Source organism: Oratosquilla oratoria, chromosome 20 (genome assembly GCF_046742065.1).
Source record: "Oratosquilla oratoria isolate Oo_2021 chromosome 20, ASM4674206v1, whole genome shotgun sequence".
In the NCBI taxonomy this organism is placed as follows: Eukaryota; Metazoa; Arthropoda; class Malacostraca; order Stomatopoda; family Squillidae; genus Oratosquilla; species Oratosquilla oratoria.
The window spans coordinates 52,476,477-52,499,140 of NC_134796.1; the positions used below are offsets into that span (position 1 = coordinate 52,476,477).

The following is a 22,664-nucleotide window of genomic DNA, read 5'->3' on the forward strand; positions in this document are numbered from 1 at the left end:
CCATAATGTGTTGTATAGTATGGGGGTGAAGTGTTGCATCCTGGAAAGTTATCTGCGATGCGGTCATCCAGCCTCTTGCAGGAAACGACAACAACTACGCAGAGAAATAAAAGAGAGAAAGACAATTACTGAAAAAGTGGTCCGGAGGGATAAGGTTTCTAATGTAGCCACTCAACCCTCTTGAGCGACCTCCTACAGCATTCAGTGGAACTTGGGGGCGCCTTTCTTATCCCCTCCCCACCATAGGGCTACCACGCACCCTTGTCAATAGTCATGGAAGGAAGTAAAGGACTAAAGAACACAGGAACTTAAGAATGGAGGAGACTGCAAGAGACCATAAGGCCTACACTACATATATAGGTAGGTAGATGTCCATTATCCCATCTGTAAAGATGTCTAACCTTCTTAGAGAAAAATATAAAGAAATGAAAATGAGTGAAGAAAGATTAGTAAAAATGGGGTGGAAGGAAGAGGTGGAAGGAGTGAACAGGAGGGGGCGACCAAGGATGAGATGGATGGATAAGGTGGATAAGGGCAGTGGGAAAGAGGGGAGTGTCTGTCGAGGAAGGAAAAGAATAAACAAAAGATAGGGATGAGTGAAGAATGGTTGTGCATGGATTATACTGTGATGCGTGGAAAGGAGTGGATATGGGATGGGGGTTTGAGGAAGTGTATGTCAATGATATTTTGACGCAGCTCCAAGGGATTTCTCCTCGTTTTCTCTTTTTCTATATGAGGGTACGGAGGGAGAGGAGGGGGCCGCCGATTAAATGAAGCGACCTTGCTGTGGATGTGCTGTGTCTTTCTGCATTGTTTCTGACCCAGGGTAGTCGACGAAATGCATGGATGACCCGTTATCCAGGAGAAGCCATGATAAGAGGGAGTGACGGGGTGAATGGGTGTGGGGTATATGGGGATGGAATGGGTGGGAGTGGATTTTGTGCCTTTATTTTTGGCTATTTCCCTTATAAAGGGGAAAAAGCCTTTAGTATATGTATATACATATATACATGCATACATATATATAAATATATATATATATAAATATATATATATATACTAGGGGTGATCAGAAAGTAATGACAGTCGGACTCGTAGTTACATGTTTGAGCTTGTCGCTGTTTGTCTAGCTTACATTTTATCGTTGCACTCTGCGATTGCGTCATTGTTGGTTTGCCTCTCTAACCGGAAACATGGATTTTTCGAAAGAAGGCTGCAGATTCTACACCTTCACAAGGTGGAAACTCGGATAAAAAGCAACGGAGATCAGAGGAATTGTTGCAAGTTTTTCCCGAGTCTACTCCATCACTGGAAACTGTTTCCCGCTGGATTCGAGCTTTCGCAGCCGGAAAATTGCAGCTAGATGATCATCGTCCTGGCCGCCCTTGGACATCCGTGACCGAAGCAACGACGGTCCGTGCGCGGGCCATCATTGACAAAGATCCAACTGTTACTCTTCGATTCTTATCCTTGGAGCTCGGTGTCAGTTATGGGAGCGCACATGACATCGTGCACGAACACTTAGGGCTGAGGAAGAAGTGTGCTCAATGGATACCTCATTTGCTTACGGAAGAGCAGAAGAGCGAACGGGTGCGGATTTGTCGTCTATGGCTGGCTGAATTCGAGCCAAATGGTGTGTGTGTGTGTGTGTGTGTGTGTGTGTGTGTGTGTGTGTGTGTGTGTGTGTGTGTGTATTCACCTCGGATCTGCTGCAGTCTCTGTAGAGACAGCCAGACACCACCCAACGGCAGTGAGCTCAGAGCTCATTATTTGGCGATCTCTGGGTAGGATTTGCCGATCGTGTGTGTTGGATTTCTTTCTTCACCACCAAAGACAAGCAGTCTAACATGGTGTGGTTGAGTGATGAAGAACCTCGACCTCAGATTCTGAAGGAAGGATTTCGCAGCAGGAAGCGTCTTTTCACCATCTTCTTCAATTCACAAGGACCAATGTGTGTGGATGTAATGCCTCAACAGTGTACTATCACAGCCCAGTACTACACTGATCACGTCCTTCCTCGAGTCCTGGAATATCAGGCCAAGACTGCACCAACCCGTCGCCGATCGCGCCTTTTGCTGCACCATGACAATGCTGCCCCCCACAAAGCTCGCCTCACTGTGCAGTTCCTGGAGCAGCAGGGGATCACACTTCTCCCCCACCCACCCTACTCGCCTGACCTTGCTCCCTGTGATTTTTGGTTGTTTCCAAAGATCAAGGATACGATCGCAGGGAAGCTGTTTCATCGCATCCAAAATCTGGCGCGAGCAGTCAATTCAGAGCTACGAGGTATATCGGCTTCTGAGTACTGTGAGTGCTTCATGAAGTGGCGAAAGAAGATGGAACGTTGCATAGAGGCAGGAGGGGAGTACTTTGAAGGAATGTAGGCCACTATTTGGATTTACCTCTGTACCGTGAAAATATATGGTATCACTGTCATTACTTTTTGATCACCCCTCGTATTTATATATATATATTTATATATATGTATATATATATATATACATATATATATATATATGTATATGTATATGTATATATACATATGAACTTGCGTGAATAAGTTACTCGAATTGTACAACACGGTTATCTCGAGTTATGACAAAAGAAACAATATAGATTTAATATACCTAGACTTTGCAAAAAGCTTTTGATACCGTCCCCCACGAAAGACTACTTACTAGATTACCTTCACACGGAATAAGTGGTAGCCTATCAAGTTGGACTAGTATTTGGTTAAATGATCGAAAACAGAGAGTTGTTTTAAATGAAAAAACTTCTAGATGGCTCGATGTCCATTATCCCATTTGTAAAGATATCTAACCTTCTTAGAGAAAAATGCAAAGAAATGAAAATTTCGGAAACGGGACGGGGAGGTCTGAGGAATGCAAATAATGTAAGGGGGAGAAGGAGAGAGAGGGAGACGGTGAGAGAGGAAAAGAGAGAGAGAGAGAGAGAGAGAGAGAGAGAGAGAGAGAGAGAGAGAGAGAGAGAGAGAGAGAGAGAGAGAGAGAGAGAGAGAGAGAGAGAGAGAGAGAGAGAGAGAGAGAGAGATGATTCCAAGAGAGAAAAACGTTTTTATGCAAATAGCAATTGCTTCGAGTGTGGGCTAGACAAGTTTATTGCAAAAAAACAAACATGACTTCCGATAGGTGGAACGAAGGAGTCACGTAGGGAAAATGTGTCTTCCAGGATTTAGATTAAGCAAATACAAGATAATAACACTTGACCTAATGAGACGATAAGGCGGTTGTGTTATATGCGACGGGGAAGAATTTCTTAGGAGAGAGAATTAGATTAAGATCAAAAGACGAATCCAATCTTACAACAGAAAAGTGTAGTCGAGCAAAGAACTAATAAGCAGTAACAAGAGCTTCATAGTGCATTTACTGGAAGTTCGAAGTGTTAAGGTGAAGATACTTGTGATCAAAGAAAGACTACATGTATATACATATATATGTACAAAAGGGCGTTTCCCCCTCATAAGAGGGGTGGCCTAATCAAAGCACTACATATACATTCGTTGTTCCTCCCGCCTCAGGACCTTGTGCATGAAGGGTCATCCCTGGTTTCCGTCACACGGCTCGTCGGGTAAGGACAGATTAGTTATATGCAGTTTATATTCTAGGGACTTTTTGGGTCAGGAGGGATACTCCTACGGACCAGAGTCACACATAATGATATTAGTAAATAGAATAGATAAATGAATAGATAAAAAGATGGTCTTAACCGTGTATTGTACAAAATAGACGAAGGGCAAAGAGAAGCTGGAAGGCGAAAACAAGACAAGGAATACGTGTAATGGATTCCAGGAATGGTAATGAAAAAAATAGTCCCTGAAGAAAATGGATGATAATGGTACTGATAATGACGGTAAAAAGACCTGAAGTGCTAATGGATGGGATCGTTTTTATATACATTTTCGACTGTCGCCAGACGATTTTATTCAGCTGAGGGAAATATCCCATTTAAGTAGAAATGTTTTGCCAGATACTTTAGGCTGCACTTTCGTCAAAATTAATATTCTGTTTATGATTTAGTGTAAGAAATTCATGAAGTTATTTATAAGTTATTTTCTTGCATCAGCCTTGAGTCCAGGCATTTTCCTCGATGCTTGTAAGTGTGGCTCGTTCCTGTGGAGTTGGATTGAGGATTCTTTTTACAAGACCGAAGGCTTCTTCGGAGAGTGATTTCCACAGGCGTTCTTTGCGCATTGCAGAAGTCACCTTCGACATGACTGATTTGGACCAAATGACGTACTTTGAGTCTTCGTCGAGGGCTCTTCCCCAAGGACATCGAGTAGTGAGGAGTTTGAACAAGATGATCCCGCAGGACCAGATATCGGCCTGGTCTCCCATGTAACGTCTCTTGAAGACTTCGGGAGCCATATAGCCCGTAGTCCCGCATTTGCGGCTCAGGTACTGTCCTTCCACGAACTCACACGCGAGACCGAAGTCACCGATCTTTACAACGTCGGAACTCGACACAAGAAGATTTGCGGGCTTCAGGTCTCGGTGAGTGATGTGGAGTGAATGAAGGTACTTAACTCCTTCGATCAACTGTACGAAGTAGAAACGGACTTTGTTCTCGGAGAGTCCGTTGTCGCCAAGTTTGTCGTTCAAAGAACCACCACGGGCATACTCAAGGAAGATGTACAAGTATTCTTCCTTGACATCTTCGCCCAGGAAGGTGATAATGTTAATGTGGTCCAGCTTCTTATGAATTTCGATCTCGTCTTGTTGCCAATCGATTCCAACGATCTTGATCGATTTTCTGGCACACAGAAATCCCGAAGAAGCATTTTTTTGAAGCTGGACCGAACCGAAACCACCAGTACCGAGCAAACCCATCTCTTTCCAGTTGCTCTGGGTGTCAAAAATATCAGAAACTTTAACTTTCTTATTTCCCTTCGATGATTCCTCTTCTTCGGAATGGGAAATCTTTCGTTTCTTGGTTGTCGCTTCGATCTTTTTTGAGACTTCTTCAGCGAAGTCGCTGATGAAAGATCCTATTGCGACTTCGATGTCCTTGAGTGTGTAACTCGAAGTGCCCTGTTCCTCCTCCATGACGTCGCCGAAGCCAAGCAAATCGACGAAGTCGCTGGTTACCTCGTTGATTCTCATTTCCACAAAATCACAATAGAACTTTGGTCGAGGCGAGTTATAGAGCACAATGTGTCAAAAAAACCTGGATATATGATAAGCCCCTCCACCCAAAAAAAGTCCCAAAATTTTTGAAAAAATAAAAGGTTCAGACAATATTTCTTCATCGCTCTTGGAATAAACAAATAAAGAATAGATAAACAAATAAATAAGCAAACAAACAAACAAATAAATGAGTAGTGGTACAAATGAATAAATGAATGAATAATTAAATAATCAAACAAATGAACAAGTCATTAAAAATATAAAAAAAAAAATAGATCATTCAATAAGGAAACAAATACAAGCAAATGAATAAATAAACATGCTAATTAATTAATAAATGAGTAAAGGAAGTGATAAGTGAATAAATAGGTAGATAAATCAACAATAAAGTAATCATTTTTTACGAAAACAGGCTTTAGTTACCTGTGAATAAATATAGAACAAATATGGGCATGCCATCTGTAATGTCATTGGTTAATCCGGCTGAACTCAAACATTAAAAGAAAAATCATGCTTCTTATAAGTTTCTTGAGAACATATAAATATATATATATATATATACATATATATATATAATGTGTGTGTGTGTGTGTGTGTGTGTGTGTGTGTGTGTGTGTGTGTGTGTGTGTGTGTGTGTGTGTGTGTGTGTGTGTGTGTGTGTGTGTGTGTGTGTGTATGTGTGTGTGTGTGTGTGTGTGTGTGTGTGTGTATGTGTGTGTGTGTGTGTGTGTGTGTGTGTGTGTGTGTGTGTGTGTGTGTGTGTGTGTGTGTGTGTGTGTGTGTGTGTGTGAGTGTGTGTGTGTGTGTGTGTGTGTGTGTATGTGTGTGTGTGTGTGTGTGTGTGTGTGTGTGTGTGTGTGTGTGTGTGTGTGTGTGTGTGTGTGTGTGTGTGTGTGTATTTTATTCTATCTATAAACCTAGAGCTCTTTCCCCCTTATAAGGCAAGTAGGCCGAGGCATGAAGCTACTGCCACCCATTCCACTTTCCTCCACCAGTTCAGTTCGAAGCTTTAAGACTCATTTTGATAAACATCTAAGCAAGATGCTGTAATGGTTATAATTTATTTTATATTATTTGTTTTTGTTTTGTTATCATTTGTCGTTTTATTTTCATTTATTATTAGTTATGTGTCAATTTATCATTATTTACTGTTTACCTGTTTGTTTGTTATTCAACTATACCTATGCATTTATCTATGTATTTTGTTTGTTGCATACATTATTATAGTTTTTTTTATTGTTATTATTCTATTATTATTATGATTTTTTCGCATCCGACCTAGATATGGACCAAAAGGTCTCCTGTTGGCGTCCTCCGCCTTTGTAATCCTTTGTAATCCTTTCCACTCCTCCCATCTCAGCTCCTCATGGATGACGGGTCATCCCTGCATCCGTCAACTGCCGTAAATCAAACACAATGCACAAAAGACAGAGTATGTCCACAGTCATTCTCCACTCACCACTATCTCCTGTCTTCTCCCTTCCTTGCCCAAAAGACATTTGTGTATACATATATATATATATATATATATATATATATATATATACATATATATATATACATATATATATATATACATATATATGTATATATATATCTATTTATGAATATACGTTTATATATATATGTATATATATACATATATATATATATATATATACATATATATATATATAGATAGACTCTGAATGTTTCACAGTGATATATTAATATATTTTATCAACCAGATATGTATACGCCTCATATACATGACGAATAGTATCGCCCAGTCATATCACCCACTCACTCCCTCACTCACTCACTCACCGGAACGATCAGGCGCCTGCTGACCAAACAATTTCCACAACCGCCACGGCCACGGCCGGGCGACACACACGCACGCACACACGAACACACGCGATCACTCAAGTAACCACACAGTACTAAAACACGTTATTACGTATACTGACGAACCTCCCCTGGATATATATATATATTTTAGCTGTTAGACTACATTATATAATGTAACCCCAAGATAGTAATAAGAAGAAATATTTGTAATCTTGCTCGCATAAACTCTTAAGCTTATACGAGCGTGGGACCTCCAAAAATGCTGAATCCTAATTTCCGGCCTTTTTAACGGGATGCAGAGAGCTCGAGAGGGAGTCGGTCCGATGATACGTACAAAGAAATAATATAGTGCATTGTGGTATAGAACCAGGAAGTGATTGACTTAGTGTAGAACCATAGAAGAAATTGTGAACCAATAAAGGAAAGGAACCAATAACGAGTTTAATATAGCCGCCTTAAGTTCAGTGTTATGTATCTACTCATAGCCAGTTGAGGATACACAAATCACTTTTAATTCCATGCCAACGAAGTCGAGACTGAAGAATCGCTCGATGGAGGCATCCGTTGGAAATTGAAACGTGGAAGAGCCGAGGATTCAAACCCAGCTAACCCGTAACAAAGTTACAGTGACTTAAACCAATACGCTGTGAAGAGAGATAGCGTATTGGTTGAAGTCACTGTAACTTTGTTACGGGTTATCTGGGTTCGAATCCTCAGCTCGTCCACGTTTCAATTTCCAACGGATGCCTCCATCGAGCGATGCTTCAGTCTCGACTGCGATGGCATGGAATTAAAAGTGATTTGTGATTAAAAAAGATATTAATTGATCACTGGGAACCATTCAGTGTATAAGTATATATATATATATATATATATATATATATATATATATATATATATATATATATATATATATATATATATATATATATACACTTATGAATATATACATATATACATATAATCTTTTATGTATATATGTAAATTACACATATATATATACATATATATATATATATATATATATATATATGTATACATAGAAACGTCTATAGAGATTGGAAATTGGTATGTTATAACACATTTGTAAAAGTTCACTATAAACTCACTATCGGAGAAATAATAACGGAAGTACAGAGAAACTGTATATTTCGACTACTATCTGTAGTCTCCTTCAGCAGAATGCTTACATGAAGTTAAGGTACAAGTATATATAAGGAAGTGAGGGGTACATAGAAGGGGATGGGGAAAGTGGGGGGGGGGGCTCAGGTTACATGCCCTTGAAATGGTTGGGTCAAGGAAGGAATGTGGGTGGTATTTTGTCCGACCGCTCTTGATATAATTTTGTTGACACTGTTAACAGTCAACAAAATCATGTCAGGAGAGGTCGGACAAAATACCACCCACTGTCCTTCCTTGACCCAACCATTTCAAGGGCATGTAGCCTGAGTCCCCCCACTTTCCCCATCCCCTTCTATGTACCCCTCACTTCCTGATATATACTTGTACCTTAACTTCATGTAAGCATTCTGCTGAAGAGGACTACAGATAGTAGTCGAAATATACAGTTTCTCTGTACTTCCGTTATTATTTCTTCTATATATACACTTGCATATATGTATATATATACATATATATATATGTATAAATATACACATATATACATATATATACATATATATGTATATATATATACACATATATACATATATATATACATGTATAAAAGTATACATATATACACACATACATATAATCATATACATGTACACACACGTAGACATACACGAACACACACACACACAGACACACACACACACACACACACACACACACACACACACACACACACACACACACACACACACACACACACACACACACACACACACACACACACACACACACACACACACATACAACATATATATACATATATATATATATATATATATTTTTTTTTAACAGAAATGTAGTAGCACATTTGTAAAAATGGGTTCGAATTTTATTCTTTCTCCGACTGTGGGTTCCTGTGTTATATATATATATATATATATATGTAAATACATATATGTATATGTGTGTATATATATATATATATATATATATATATATATATATACACTGAATGGTTCCCAGTGATCAATTAATACCTTTTTCAACCACAAATCACTTAATTCCATGCCATCGCAATCGAGACTGAAAGTCGCGCGAAGGAAGCATCCGTTGAAAATTGAAACGTGGACGAGCCGAGGAATCGAATCCAGCTAACCAATAACAAAGTTACAGTGACGTAAACGAATATATCTCTTGAGAGCGTATTGGTTATGGGTCAGCTGGGTTCGAATCAAAAGGTAAAGGAGGCAAAGAGGAGAGCAGATGTGAAGTGGGGTAAGAGTATGACAGAAAATTTTGAAAGTAATAAAAAGATGTTTTGGAAAGAAATTAAGAGAAGAAGAGGAGGCGAATCAAGTAGAGAAGAAACGGTAAAAGGTGCAGATGGAGAGATGATAATAGAAGAGAAAGCAGTAACGGGAAGATTGGGCAGAATATTTTAGGGAGTTGCTAAATGTGAAGGAGGATAGGGAGGCAAAGATAGTTGCAGTGGGAAATGCTAAGAAAATGACCGTGATGAGTGAGGAAAATTGAGGAGAAATAAAAAAGGATGAAGTGAGGACAGTTGTTAAGATGATGAAAGCAGGTAAGGCACCTGGTCTGGATGGATGCCATGCAGAATGTCTAAAGAAAGGAGGCACAGTGATTGGTGGACTGGCTGGTGAGGTTATTTAATGTTTGCTGGAGAGAGGGTAGAGTGCCGGAGGACTGGAGGAGTGCCTGTATAGTTTCACTTTACAAGGGAAAAGGGGACAAGTGTGAATGTAGTAGTTTCAGAGGGATTAGCTTGTTAAGTGTAGTTGGGAAGGCTTATGGGAGGATCTTGATTGAGAGGATTAGGAGAGGAAGAGAGGGAGTAATTGGTGAGGAACAGTGTGGATTTAGGACGGGTAGAGGTTGTGTAGATCAGATCTTTGTGGTAGGGCAAATATGTGAGAAAGCTATAGAAAAGGAGAAGGATGTTTTGTGGGCTTTTATGGATCTAGAAAAGGCTTACGATAGGGTAGACAGAAAGGCACTGTGGGAGGTTATGCAGATATATGGGATAGGAGGAAAGCTTCTAGGAGCTGTCAAGAGTTTTTATGAGAGTAGTAGAGCTTGTGTCAGGATTGGAAATGGAGAGAGTGAGTGGTTCGACGTAAAGGTGGGACTTCGTCACGGATGCGTTATGTCGCCCTGGCTGTTCAACTTATACATGGATGGGGTGGTGCGAGAGGTAAATGGAAGGCCAGTGGGTCAGGGATTGGAGATGGTTAAAGAAAATGGAGAAAAGTGGGAGGTGAGCTAGCTGTTGTTTGCTGACGACACTGCACTTGTGGCAGGATCGGAGGAGGGACTGAGGAAGTTGGTGACAGAGTTTGGGAGAGTATGTGATAGAAGAAAACTAAAGATGAATGTGGGTAAAAGAAAGGTGACGAGATGTACAAGGGGTGAAAGTGGTAGTAGACTGGAAGTGAGCATTAAGGGAGAGTGACTGGAGGAAGTGGATAGTTTTAGATACTTGGGTGCAAATGTGGCAGGAAAAGGTGGAGTGAAGGTGGAGGTAGAATGTAGATTGAGAGAAGCGAGTAAATGCCTTGGGGGATTGAAGAGTATAATGAGTAGAGCCCGGATTTCTAGTCCTAAAAAAGTGGTCAAAATAGCGCAAAAAATATGGTCAAAATAGCACTAAAAAAAGTTGATATTGCAGGTATCATAGCAAAATAGTTTTTATTTCTAGCAAAATAGTTCTTATTTGTAGCAAAATAGCACGTAAAACTTTGCTAGTTTTGGCTAAAATTCAGCAGTTTTCTTTCATGTGTAGGCAGCTATAAAAACTGAGAGAAAGTTATTATTCTAATCGGAAACCATATAGTTAAAAATTATAGAATAGATAACAAAACAAAGTAATACTTAATAATTAAACATTGTTACAAGAAATACATACATACATATACCAAGGCTTTTTCCCCCTTCCAAGGGAGGTAGCCAAAAAGGGAAAGGCATAAAAACACTCCCACCCATTTCATCCCTACATACACTCCACACCCCTCCCACCCTCCCTCTCCTCTGAGCACCTCCTGGATGACGGGTCATCCCTGCACCCTGCCCACCGCCCTGGGTCAGAAGCAGTGTCGCAAGACACAGCACATCCACAGCAAGGCCGCTTCATCCAATCGGCGACCCCCCCTCTCCGTCCCCCCTTGCATATAAGGAGAGGACGGGGAGAAATCCCTTCGGGCTGCGTCAAAAATTACTCACACATACTACCCCACCCCCCCGCCCATTCCTCCTCATGCAATCACAACATCATCCATATACAACCATTCTCCACTCACCTCTGTCTTCCGTCCTCTCCCTTCCTTCCTCAACAGACATTCCCCTCTTCCCCAAAGCCCCCTTCACCCCATCCATCCACCTCATCCTAGGACGTCCCCTCATGTTCACTCCCTCCACATCTGCCTTCCATACCTCTTTTACTAGTCTTTCTTCACTCATTCTTTCCATGTGTCCAAACCATCCTAATATTCTTTCATCAACCCTATCTCCCAAATCCTTTTTCACCCCTGTTCTCCTCCTCACCTCCTCATTTCTCACTCTATCCAGCCAAGAAATAATTAACATTTTATTTATAGTTTCCGTTGTAAGCGACAATCTTCTATCTGAAAGAATCATTTTCATTTTTGAAAATATCCGCTCAACTTCTACTGAAGTGACGGGAGCATACTTAAAGTATATTTCGGATACGCACTCCATCGGATTGCTTCACTTTTGGCATTTTATAGCAGGTTCAATCACTTGTGTAACTGGTAATGGCGTGACCACAATAACAGTGACTTGCACAATTCACGTGGAATGCAGATTAGGTACACACGTGACACGTGTTTATACATTGCTACAATGTATTATTATACATTACTATTATATGTAAACATAACCCATTTTTAATTTTTGTTGCTTATAATTTCATTAATTTGACAAAAAACCCACTTTTATCTTTTAATTATATTCTAAAATTTTCCTCAATTATATTTCTTGCGTTTTCTTTAATAGGAAAATTAAAGAAAGTTGAAGTATGGCAAACTTAGTTATATTAATTATTTATTCAGCGTTACTTGATAATTAAATTATTATATGTTTAATGGTACAGATGCGTACTACTACTTTGTGCAGGTTTTATAGTCATTTATTGCATAATGACTACTTTTTGCCTTTGTGTCTGGTCAAAATAGCGTATATAGTAAAGTAGCATTTTTTGCAATAAATGCAAATTTTTATTTTCATTTATAGTCGTAATAGCAATAATAGAATAAATGCTAGAAATCCGGGCTCTAATAATGAGGAATAGACATTTGGGAATGGATGCTAGGAGGAGACTGTATGAAGGAGTGATTGTGCCAACAGCACTGTATGGGGCAGAAACATAGAACATAAGAGAGGAAGAGAGAAGGAGTTTGAATGTGTTTGAGATGAGGTGTCTGAGAAGTATGATGGGGGTTACTAGGCTAGATAGAGTGAGAAATGAGGAGGTGAGGAGAAGAACGGGGGTGATCAGGAGTTGGGAGATAAGGTTGATGAAAGAGTATTGGGATGGTTTGGACACATGGAAAGAATGAGTGAAGAATGACTAGTAAAAGAGGTATGGAAGGCAGATGTGGAGGGAGTGAACATGAGGGGACGTCCTAGGATGAGATGGATGGATGGGGTAAAGGGGGCTTTGGGGAAGAGGGAATATCTGTTGAGGAAGGACGGGAGAGAACAGAAGATAAGGGCGAGTGGAGAATGGTTGTATATGGATGATGTTGTGATGCATGAGGGGGGTGGGGGTGAGGTAGTATGTGTGAGCAAAATTTGACGCAGCCCGAGGGGGGGGGAGAGTGGGGGTCGCCGATTTAATGAAGCGGCCTTGCTGTGGATGTGCTGTGTCTTGCGACACTGCTTCTGACCCAGGGCAGTGGACAAGGTGCATGGATGACCCGTCATCCAGGAGGTCCTAAGATAAGAGGGAGGGTGGCTGGATGTGGAGTGTATTCAGGAATGGAATGGGGTGGAATGATTTGATGCCTTTTCCTTTTTGACTACCTCCCTTGTAAGGGGGAAAAAGCCTTGGTATTTGTATGTATTTAAATCAAATAAATCTGATTTAAATAAATATATATGTATATATATATATATATATATATATATACATATATATATATATATATATATATATATATTTTTTTTTTTTTAAGAAAAAACAAAATCGCCAACCCTGGTGTCCACTAACCTCATACAATAATACCTTTACGTCCGGCTAAAATTGGCATTTCAAAGCATAACAGTGGCTACACTAGAAACCTTTACCTACTAGGCTACTTTTCCCAGTTCCTCGTCTTTCTCTCTTTTATTTCTCTCCGTAGTTGCTGTCGTTCCCTGGAGTGTCTGGCCGAGCAGTCCCGTCTCCCTGTGGAACGCCTCGGCTGGAACGGGGTTCTCTCCACAAGTCCTTTATATTGTGTTGTCGGCGTGCGTGATTGTGTTCAATGCAGTCTTCCATAATGTGTTGTATAGTATGGGGGTGAAGTGTTGCATCCTGGAAAGTTATCTGCGATGCGGTCATCCAGCCTCTTGCAGGAAACGACAACAACTACGTAGAGAAATAAAAGAGAGAAAGACAAAGAACTGGAAAAGTGGTCCGGAGGGATAAGGTTTCTAGTGTAGCCACTCGACCCTCCTGAGCGACCTCCTACAGCATTCAATGGAACTTAGGGGCGCCTTTCTTATCCCCTCCCCACCATAGGGCTATCACGCAACCTTGTCAATAACCATGGAAGGAAGTAAAGGACTAAAGAACACAGGAACTTAAGAATGGAGGAGACTGCAAGAGACCATAAGGCCGACACTACATATATAGGTAGGTCGATGTCCATTATCCCATCTGTAAAGATATCTAACCTTCTTAGAGAAAAATACAAAGAAATTAAAATTTCGAAAACGGGACGTGGAGGTCTGAGGAATGCAAATAATATATGGGGGGAGAGACGGAGAGAGAGAGAGAGAGGGAGGGGGAGGGCGAGAGAGAGAGAAGAGAGAGTGAGAGAGAGAGACAGAGAGAGAGAGAGAGAGAGAGAGAGAGAGAGAGAGAGAGAGAGAGAGAGAGAGAGAGAGAGAGAGAGAGAGAGAGAGAGAGAGAGAGAGAGAGACACGACGGGAGAATTTGACGACAACGTCGGGAGACTTTGACGACTCCTTTTGGAGACTGAAGACTACTTCGGGAGATTTTGAAGACTCCTTCGTAAATCCCGTGGAATTTCCACGGGTCCTGCTAGTAGTAGCAAATAGAATAAATAGGTGAATAGATAAAAAGTGGCCTTAGCCGTATATTGTACAAAATATACGAAGGACAAATGAAAGCTGGTAGACGGAAACAAGACAGAGAATACGTGTAATGGATTCCAGGAATGGTAATGAAGAAATAGTCCCTGAAGAAAAAGAATGATAATGGTACTGATAATGACGATAAAAAGACCTGAAGTGCTAATGGATGGGATCGTTTTTTATATACATTTTCGGCTGTCGCCAGACGATTTTATTCAGCTGAGGGAAATATCCCATTAAAGTAGAAATGTTTTGCCAGATACTTTAGGCTGTACTTTCGTCAAAATTAATCTTCTCTTTATGATTTAGTATAAGAAATTCATGAACTTATTTATAAGTTATTTTCTTGCATCAGCCTTGAGTCCAGGCATTTTCCTCGATGCTTGTAAGTGTTGCTCGTTCCTGTGGAGTTGGATTGAGGATTTTTTTGACAAGACCGAAGGCTTCTTCGGAGAGTGATTTCCACAGTCGTTCTTTGCGCATTGCAGAAGTCACCTTCGACATGACTGATTTGGACCAAATGCCGTACTTCGAGTCTTCGTCGAGGGCTCTTCCCCAAGGACATCGAGTAGTAAGGAGTTTGAACAAGATGATCCCGCAGGACCAGATATCGGCCTGGTCTCCCATGTAACGTCTCTTGAAGACTTCGGGAGCCATATAACCCGTAGTCCCGCATTTGCGGCTCAGGTACTGTCCTTCCACGAACTCACACGCGAGACCGAAGTCACCGATCTTTACAACGTCGGAACTCGACACAAGAAGATTTGCGGGCTTCAGGTCTCGGTGAGTGATGTGGAGTGAATGAAGGTACTTAACTCCTTCGATCAACTGTACGAAGTAGAAACGAACTTTGTTCTCGGAGAGTCCGTTTTCGCCAAGTTTGTCGTTTAAAGAACCACCAGGGGCATACTCAAGGAAGATGTACAAGTATTGTTCGTTGACATCTTCGCCCAGGAAGGTGATAATGTTAATGTGGTCCAGCTTCTTATGAATTTCGATCTCGTCTTGTTGCCAATCGATTCCAACGATCTTGATCGATTTTCTGGCACACAGAAATCCCGAAGAAGCATTTTTCAGAAGCTGGACCGAACCGAAACCACCAGTACCGAGCAAACCCATTTCTTTCCAGTTGCTCTGGATGTCAAAAATATCAGAAACTTTAACTCTCTTATTTCCCTTGGATGATTCTTCTTCTTCGGAATGGGAAATTTTTCGTTTCTTAATTGTCTCTTCGACCTTTTTTGAGACTTGTTCTTCATCGAAGTCGCTGATGAAGGATCCTATTGCGACTTCGATGTCCTTGAGTGTGTAACTCGAAGTGCCCTGTTCTTCCTCCGTGACGTCGCCGAAGCCAAGCAAATCGACGAAGTCGCTGGTTACCTCGTTGATTCTCATTTCCACAAAATTACAATAGAACTTTGGTGGAGGCGAGTTATAGAGCACAATGTGTCAAAAAAACCTGGATATATGATAAGCCCTTCCAACCACAAAGAGTCCCAAAATTTTTGAAAAAAAAAAGGTTCGGACAATATTTCTTCATCGCTCTTGGAATAAACAAATAAAGAATAAATAAACAAATAAATAAGCAAACAAAGAAACAAATAAATGAGTAGTGGTACAAATGAATAAATGAATGAATAATTAAATAATCAAACAAATGAATAAGTCATGAAACATATAAAAAATAAATAAATAATTCAATAAAGAAACAAATACAAGCAAATGAATAAATAAACATGCTAATTAATTAATAAATGAATAAAGAAAGTGATAAGTGAATAAATAGGTAGATAAACCAACAACAAAGTAATTATTTTTTACGAAAACAGACTTTAGTTACCTGTGAATAAGTATAGAACAAATATAGGCATGCCATCTGTAATGTCATTGGTTATTCCGGCTGAACTCATGATTCTTATAAGTTTCTTGAGAATATATATATATATATATATATATATGTGTGTGTGTGTGTGTGTGTGTGTGTGTGTGTGTGTGTGTGTGTGTGTGTGTGTGTGTGTGTGTGTGTGTGTGTGTGTGTGTGTGTGTGTGTGTGTGTGTGTGTGTGTGTGTGTGTGTGTGTGTGTGTGTGTGTGTGTGTGTGTGTGTGTGTGTGTGTTAGTGTGTGTGTTTGTGTGCGTATGTGTGCGTGTGTTTGCGTGTGTGTATGCATGTGTGTGTGTGTGTGTGTGTGTGTGTGTGTGTGTGTGTGTGTGTGTGTGTGTGTGTGTGTGTGTGTGTGTGTGTGTGTGTGTGTGTTCTATTCTATCTATACACCTAGAGCTCTTTCCCCCTTATAAATCAAGCAGGCCGAGGCATGAACCAACTCCCACCCATTCCACTTCCCTCCACCAGCCTTTCCACCCCTCCTATCTCAGCTCCTCATGGATGACGGGTCATCCCTGCATCCGTTAACTGCCGTAAATCAAAAACAATGCAGCAAAGACAGAGTACGTCCACAGTCAATTTCCACTCACCGCTATCTCCTGTCTTCTCCCTTGCTTGCCCAACAGATATGTATATATATATATGTATATATGTATATATATATATATATAGATATATATATGTATGTATATATGCATGTATGTATGTATGTATGTACGTATGTATGTACATATATACAATATAAATGTATACATATATATATATATATACATATATATATATACACATATGTATATATATATATATGTGTGTGTGTATATATATATATATATATATATATATATATACATATATATATATATATTATATATATATGTATGTATGTATGTATGTATGTATGTCAAGGACTACTATTACACAGGACGTGCACACCCAGATCCATGGATCAGCTAGCGGAGGCCATTGCTTTCTTTGTAACCTAACATTTTATATTGAACAAATATATCAAAACTAGAAACCTAACATTGTATATTGGACAACTATATCAACTATTGACTTATTCAATACGGTATAAGTTAATATAAACTTTTATAGTGAAATAAGAATCTATTTTTAAGGCACTGTTATGCTTTGAAATGCCAATTTTAGCCGGACTTAACAGGTATTATTGTATGAGGTTAGTGGACACTAGGGTTGGCGATTTTTTTATCTTTTTAGAAAATACAAGAAATCGATTTTTTATTTTAAATCAGATTTATTTGATTTAAATAGATCTTTTTTATAGATTTTAAGTATTGTGGGACTGCTGTCTGATATGCGATCTGATTGCTAAAGGATACTTTTAGCATATCAATATAAGGAGCAGTGTTATATAGACTTGCCACAAGTATACAAGGAACGGTATGAGCCTACATGTAGTATATATCACTGTGGAGCCCACAACAAGTTTCAACAAGATTCTTGTTGAAACTTGTTCTAGGTAAGCAGCTTCTCACTGAGTCACTTGCTGCTTTGGAATCAACCAGGAAGGATGTCTTCTAGACCTGGCAGAGTGGTTCCTTCATGCAGAAAAAAATTATCTGGCCTGGAATTATTTTGAAAAACTACCAACAACTTCTGGCAGAGGGTACTGAGCTAAATGCAAAGATTGCAGCCAGGAACTACTGGGCATTGTGTCAAGATTAAAATCTCACAGAGATAAATGCCAAGGTCAGACACACCATACAGAAGAAGAAATTGATGACCCAGGTAAATAATTTCACTTATATTGTGTGCATTTCTCCCTTTTCATACGCAACTATATAAATTTGGTGAACAATGGAGAGCATGTGCAATAACAATGTGAAGGCCTAAAGAGATGATACTTCAACCTCATTACTTCTAAATTTGGGTAATGACTTTATCACTGTGATATACTGTATCCACTCAACTATGGTGCCTAGATGATTGTTATTCATTTCATTCAACATTGTGTAATATATTTCATAGGTTCCATTGGAATTCAGCCCACATGGGATTCAGCCCAAAGGGATTTAGCCTAACCTAATCCAACTAACCCATTATTTTTAGTGAATTTAAAAGTGGACTGAATCCTGTGTGGGCTGAATTCCAAGCCCACCTATTTCATATCCTGTTAGTTATTTCCAAATAATTTAGTGGCTTGTGTGAATATGATCATTATCTAAAACAATAACTACTGTACTCAAAAGTAGCCTAAATCACACTGTATTCATTCATTTATTTATTTATTCATAAATTATGCAATATGCTCAAATTTTCTGTTTCCATTTCAGGATCTGTATCAACAGCTTCAATCCCTTCATCATCGGCTCCACTTGAATTATCTGCAAACCTGACTCCACCATTAAAAAGGTCACTATCAGACTCCTCCACAGGCGCCACTTCTGCTAAATCATTTTCATCTAAAAGAAAGTCATCAATATCTCTGGACCGATTTATCATAAAAACTTCAGCCTCTCAAAAGGAAAATCTCGACAAAGAAGTTGCAAGAATTATATTTGATACAAATTCACCTATCGTCTTGTTCAGCATCCTCAGTTTCTCAAGATGGTTCCGAACCTGAGGCCAGGTTATATTTCTCCATCCAGAAAATATATTGCTGATAAGTACTTGGATCTTGTGTATGAAAAGGAATATCAAAAGTGTGCAGATGACCTGAATAATGAAACTGTATGTCTTTCAGTTGATGGGTGGTCTAACATCCATAATGACCCCATAATATGTGTCATTCTAACAACATCCACTGGTCAGATTTATTTAGTTGACACAATAGACACATCAAGGAAACCTCACACTGCTGAATATCTTCTACAACTTGTACAAAATTCGATCAAGAAGGCTGAACAAGATTTTGGTTATCACATTGGAAGTGTTGTGACAGACAATGCAGCAAATGTCACCAAGATGTGATACAGTATATACATATATACATATGAACATATATATATTATACACTTATACATATATATATTTGTACATGAAGTAGTCTATTCATAATCACAAGGACTACTTCATTTATATGAATTATATAAAAGAAATTTAGCAAGTTTTTTCAACATCCTCTTTTCATATTTTGAATCTATTTCTATATAACTCTTACCTTTTCTCTCATCAATTGTACCCGAGATTCTGTACAAGACTTTTTATCTTTTGTGAATAACTTGTTTAGATCTATGAATGAATAATACTTTTTCTTTTTACAGTGCAATCTTGTCTCCATCAGCGACGTCTAAGGACGCTCATTTGCATCCTATCTCGCCACCATGTTCCGTTGTTCACTTGGTGTTCCTCAGGGCCATTTCCTCAAGCCGTTTCTGTTTTTCACGTTTGCGGCCATCGTGTCGATCCTGCTCACCCAGTATAACATTGACATGATTCCGTTGACCAAATCAGGGATCAATCTCACTCTCATTTATGAAACATCAAAGGCGAGAATGTGGCCGAAAACGGAATCCATCTTGCACCAGAAGCTCGAGGCTGAAGTGAAGGAGAGGGAAGTAGAGAAGAACATGAGCGCGCTTCCCTCTGCTCTGTCTGCCCGCGCCGACGACGGCCTGCAGACCAAAGGTAGGAAAGTGTGACCTCATTGAGGCAAGATATAGAAGGGATGGGAAGAATGGAGGATGGTCGTTGGCTAACATATGCCTTATCATAAAGACTAAAACAAAACAGCCAAAAGGTGGTCCCACACGTTGCTTTATTCTGCCTCAAATACTTATGAACTTATGTAGTAGTATTTTCCTTTGTTAACATTTTGTTGTTGAACAAAGCTGTACTGTCGTATTCAGACACTGGTCAGAATAACAATGAACTTCAAAAATACCATATTATATATAGGTACACTTGGAAACTTGGGGACTCTGCAATCTAGCCTTCTGCTTATATTGCCATAGATACTATGAAACTATAACATCGCCTGATATACCACCTAACATCAGGAGGCCCTAAGAACCACCATAGAGACGTTTGTTCATCATGCTAATTTAAAAAGGGAAGAGCTAGCAACCAGTCCCTGAATGCTCACTTCTTCTTTTCTACTGCTTTCTTCACTTCATCATCCCACCACTCACTACTCTTCCTTCTATTTCCTCCCATCCTCCTTGTTACACATACCATCTTGCACACCTTGTCACTCCTTCTTTGAAACATCCCCATTCTTCTTCCACTCCCCCTCCACTCTATCCTTTACCACCTCCCACACTTCTTTCACTTTCTTCTTGTACTCCTGCTCCTTTTCCTTCTCATTTAAGCAGTTTACTCTAAGCACCTCCCTACCTTCTGTCCTTTTCCTCTTTCTCCACCTACCCTCCACTCTCAACTTCCCTTCCACCAAAAAATTATCTGATATCCCTCCCCCATTCTCTCCCCTAAAGACATGGATATCCAGAACTCTTCCTACTATTTTCCTGGATACCGCTACATAGTCCATTAATGCCTTATCAACCAGCCTCCTATCCACCCCCCTCTCCCATGTGTCCTTATGTTTGACTTTTTTTTCTTAAACATTGTGTTAGCTTTCATCAACTCTTTCTAAACACATCTCCACCATTAATTCTCCACTGTGATCTTTACCTGGCACTATACATTTCCCAACCACTCCGTCTATTGGTTCACCCTCTACCTAGCATTGAGATCTCTCAAAACCACTACAGTGACATTCCCCCAAAATATCTCATAGCACTCATTTAGATCTATTGTATATTTATATTTATATTTGCATTTATATTTATGTCTATATTTATATTTGTATTTATATTTATATTTAAATTCATATTTATATTTATATTTATATTTATATTTATATTTATATTTATATTTATATTTATATTTATATTTATATTTATATTTATATTTATATTTATATTCATATTTATATTTATATTCATATTTATATTTATATTTATATCTATATATTCATATTTATATCTATATGTATATTTATATTCATATTTATATTCATATTTATATTCCTATCTATATTCCTATATATATCTATATTTATATCTATATTTATATTTATATTTATATCTATATTTATATCTATATCTATATGTATATTTATATTTATATTTATATATATATTTATATTCCTATATATATATATATATATATATATATATATACTGTATATATATATATATATATATATATATATATATATTCATATATATATTCACATTTATATTTATATTTATATACATATTTATATACATACATATTTATACATATATTCATATTCTTATTTACATTCATACTTATATTATATTTATATTTTTATATCTATATTTATATTTATATCTATATTTATATCTATGATGAAGGTGGAAAAAGAAGTCACGGGTCTAGTTCCGAGTTACTGAGTTTATTCCTGACCGGTTTCGCTCTATGCATAGAGCGAAACCGGTCAGGAATAAACTCAGTAACTCGGAACTAGACCCGTGACTTCTTTTTCCACCTTCATCAACTTGTCACAATGTACCAACATTATATATCTATATTTATATTCATATATTTATATTTATATTTATATTTATATTTATATTTATATATATATATATATTCATATTCATGTTTATATTTATATTTATATTTATATTTATATTTATATTTATATTTATATTTATATTTATTTTTATATTCATATTTATATTTATATCTACATTTATATTCATATTTATATTTGTATTCATATTTGTATCTGTTTTTACATTCTGTTTTTATTTTTATTTATATCTATATTTACATCCATACTTATATCTATATCTATATTTGCATGTATATTCATACTTATATACTCGTATTCATATTCATGTTCATATATCCATATTTACGTTCATATTCATATTCATAGTGGTATTCATATTTATAGTCATACTCATAGTCATATTAATCTTTCTAATTCCACATTAGATATTCCCGCCCCAAAGAAAGACGAGTTGAGCACAGGAACAAGATTGGAGACAAAAGACATCGCTATGCCTTCTGTCTTTACGGCCGGGGGATACACCTATGAGACGCCCCTCAATATCGATCTAAGGATTCAAGGTAACGTGTACGCGAGCTTCCGTCCCTCCTACATCCTCGTGGATAGCGTCACTGCAGCTAAACCTTTAGGGGTGGTTTCGGAGCGCCCCCACGGACTGGAGACACATATCAAACGCTTTTGTTAGAGTTTAGAAATATCTTTTCGTAATGGAATGATGATACTTTTGTATCATATTTGTACCATAGGGAGAAAGAATTCTGTTACATGTAAAAAGCGACTCAATGGGACAAAGTGATGGGACTAGGGATTCTGTGCTCTTATGTTCCTTCCACAAAAAGTCAAGG

At 38.5% G+C, this 22,664-nt stretch overlaps 3 protein-coding genes across 3 annotated transcripts in view; 1 reads left to right on the top strand and 2 right to left on the bottom strand.

The window, feature by feature from the left end:
* The window catches only part of LOC143036081 (uronyl 2-sulfotransferase homolog pip-like), a 95,388-nt gene that overhangs the window by 63,013 nt on the left and 9,711 nt on the right, over nucleotides 1-22,664 (top strand). The window contains exons 2-3 of the mRNA XM_076203337.1: nucleotides 19,538-19,901; nucleotides 22,245-22,379. Of these exons, the coding sequence (XP_076059452.1) occupies nucleotides 19,598-19,901; nucleotides 22,245-22,379 (439 nt within the window). The 5' untranslated portion in view covers nucleotides 19,538-19,597. The remainder of the gene's footprint in view (nucleotides 1-19,537; nucleotides 19,902-22,244; nucleotides 22,380-22,664) is intronic.
* Nucleotides 4,080-5,120, bottom strand: LOC143036304 (serine/threonine-protein kinase Chk1-like). The gene has a single exon (XM_076203552.1). The coding sequence runs from the start codon at nucleotides 5,118-5,120 to the stop codon at nucleotides 4,080-4,082; it is 1,041 nt and encodes a 346-aa protein (XP_076059667.1).
* LOC143036305 (serine/threonine-protein kinase Chk1-like) lies at nucleotides 14,781-15,824 on the bottom strand. Its single transcript, XM_076203553.1, has one exon. It carries the CDS (start codon nucleotides 15,822-15,824, stop codon nucleotides 14,781-14,783), a length of 1,044 nt encoding a protein of 347 aa, XP_076059668.1.

Bases quoted from the DNA above. Each gene is read 5' to 3' on its own strand.
- LOC143036304 (XM_076203552.1), bottom strand. From the start codon at position 5,120: ATGAGAATCAACGAGGTAACCAGCGACTTCGTCGATTTGCTTGGCTTC.
- LOC143036305 (XM_076203553.1), bottom strand. From the start codon at position 15,824: ATGAGAATCAACGAGGTAACCAGCGACTTCGTCGATTTGCTTGGCTTC.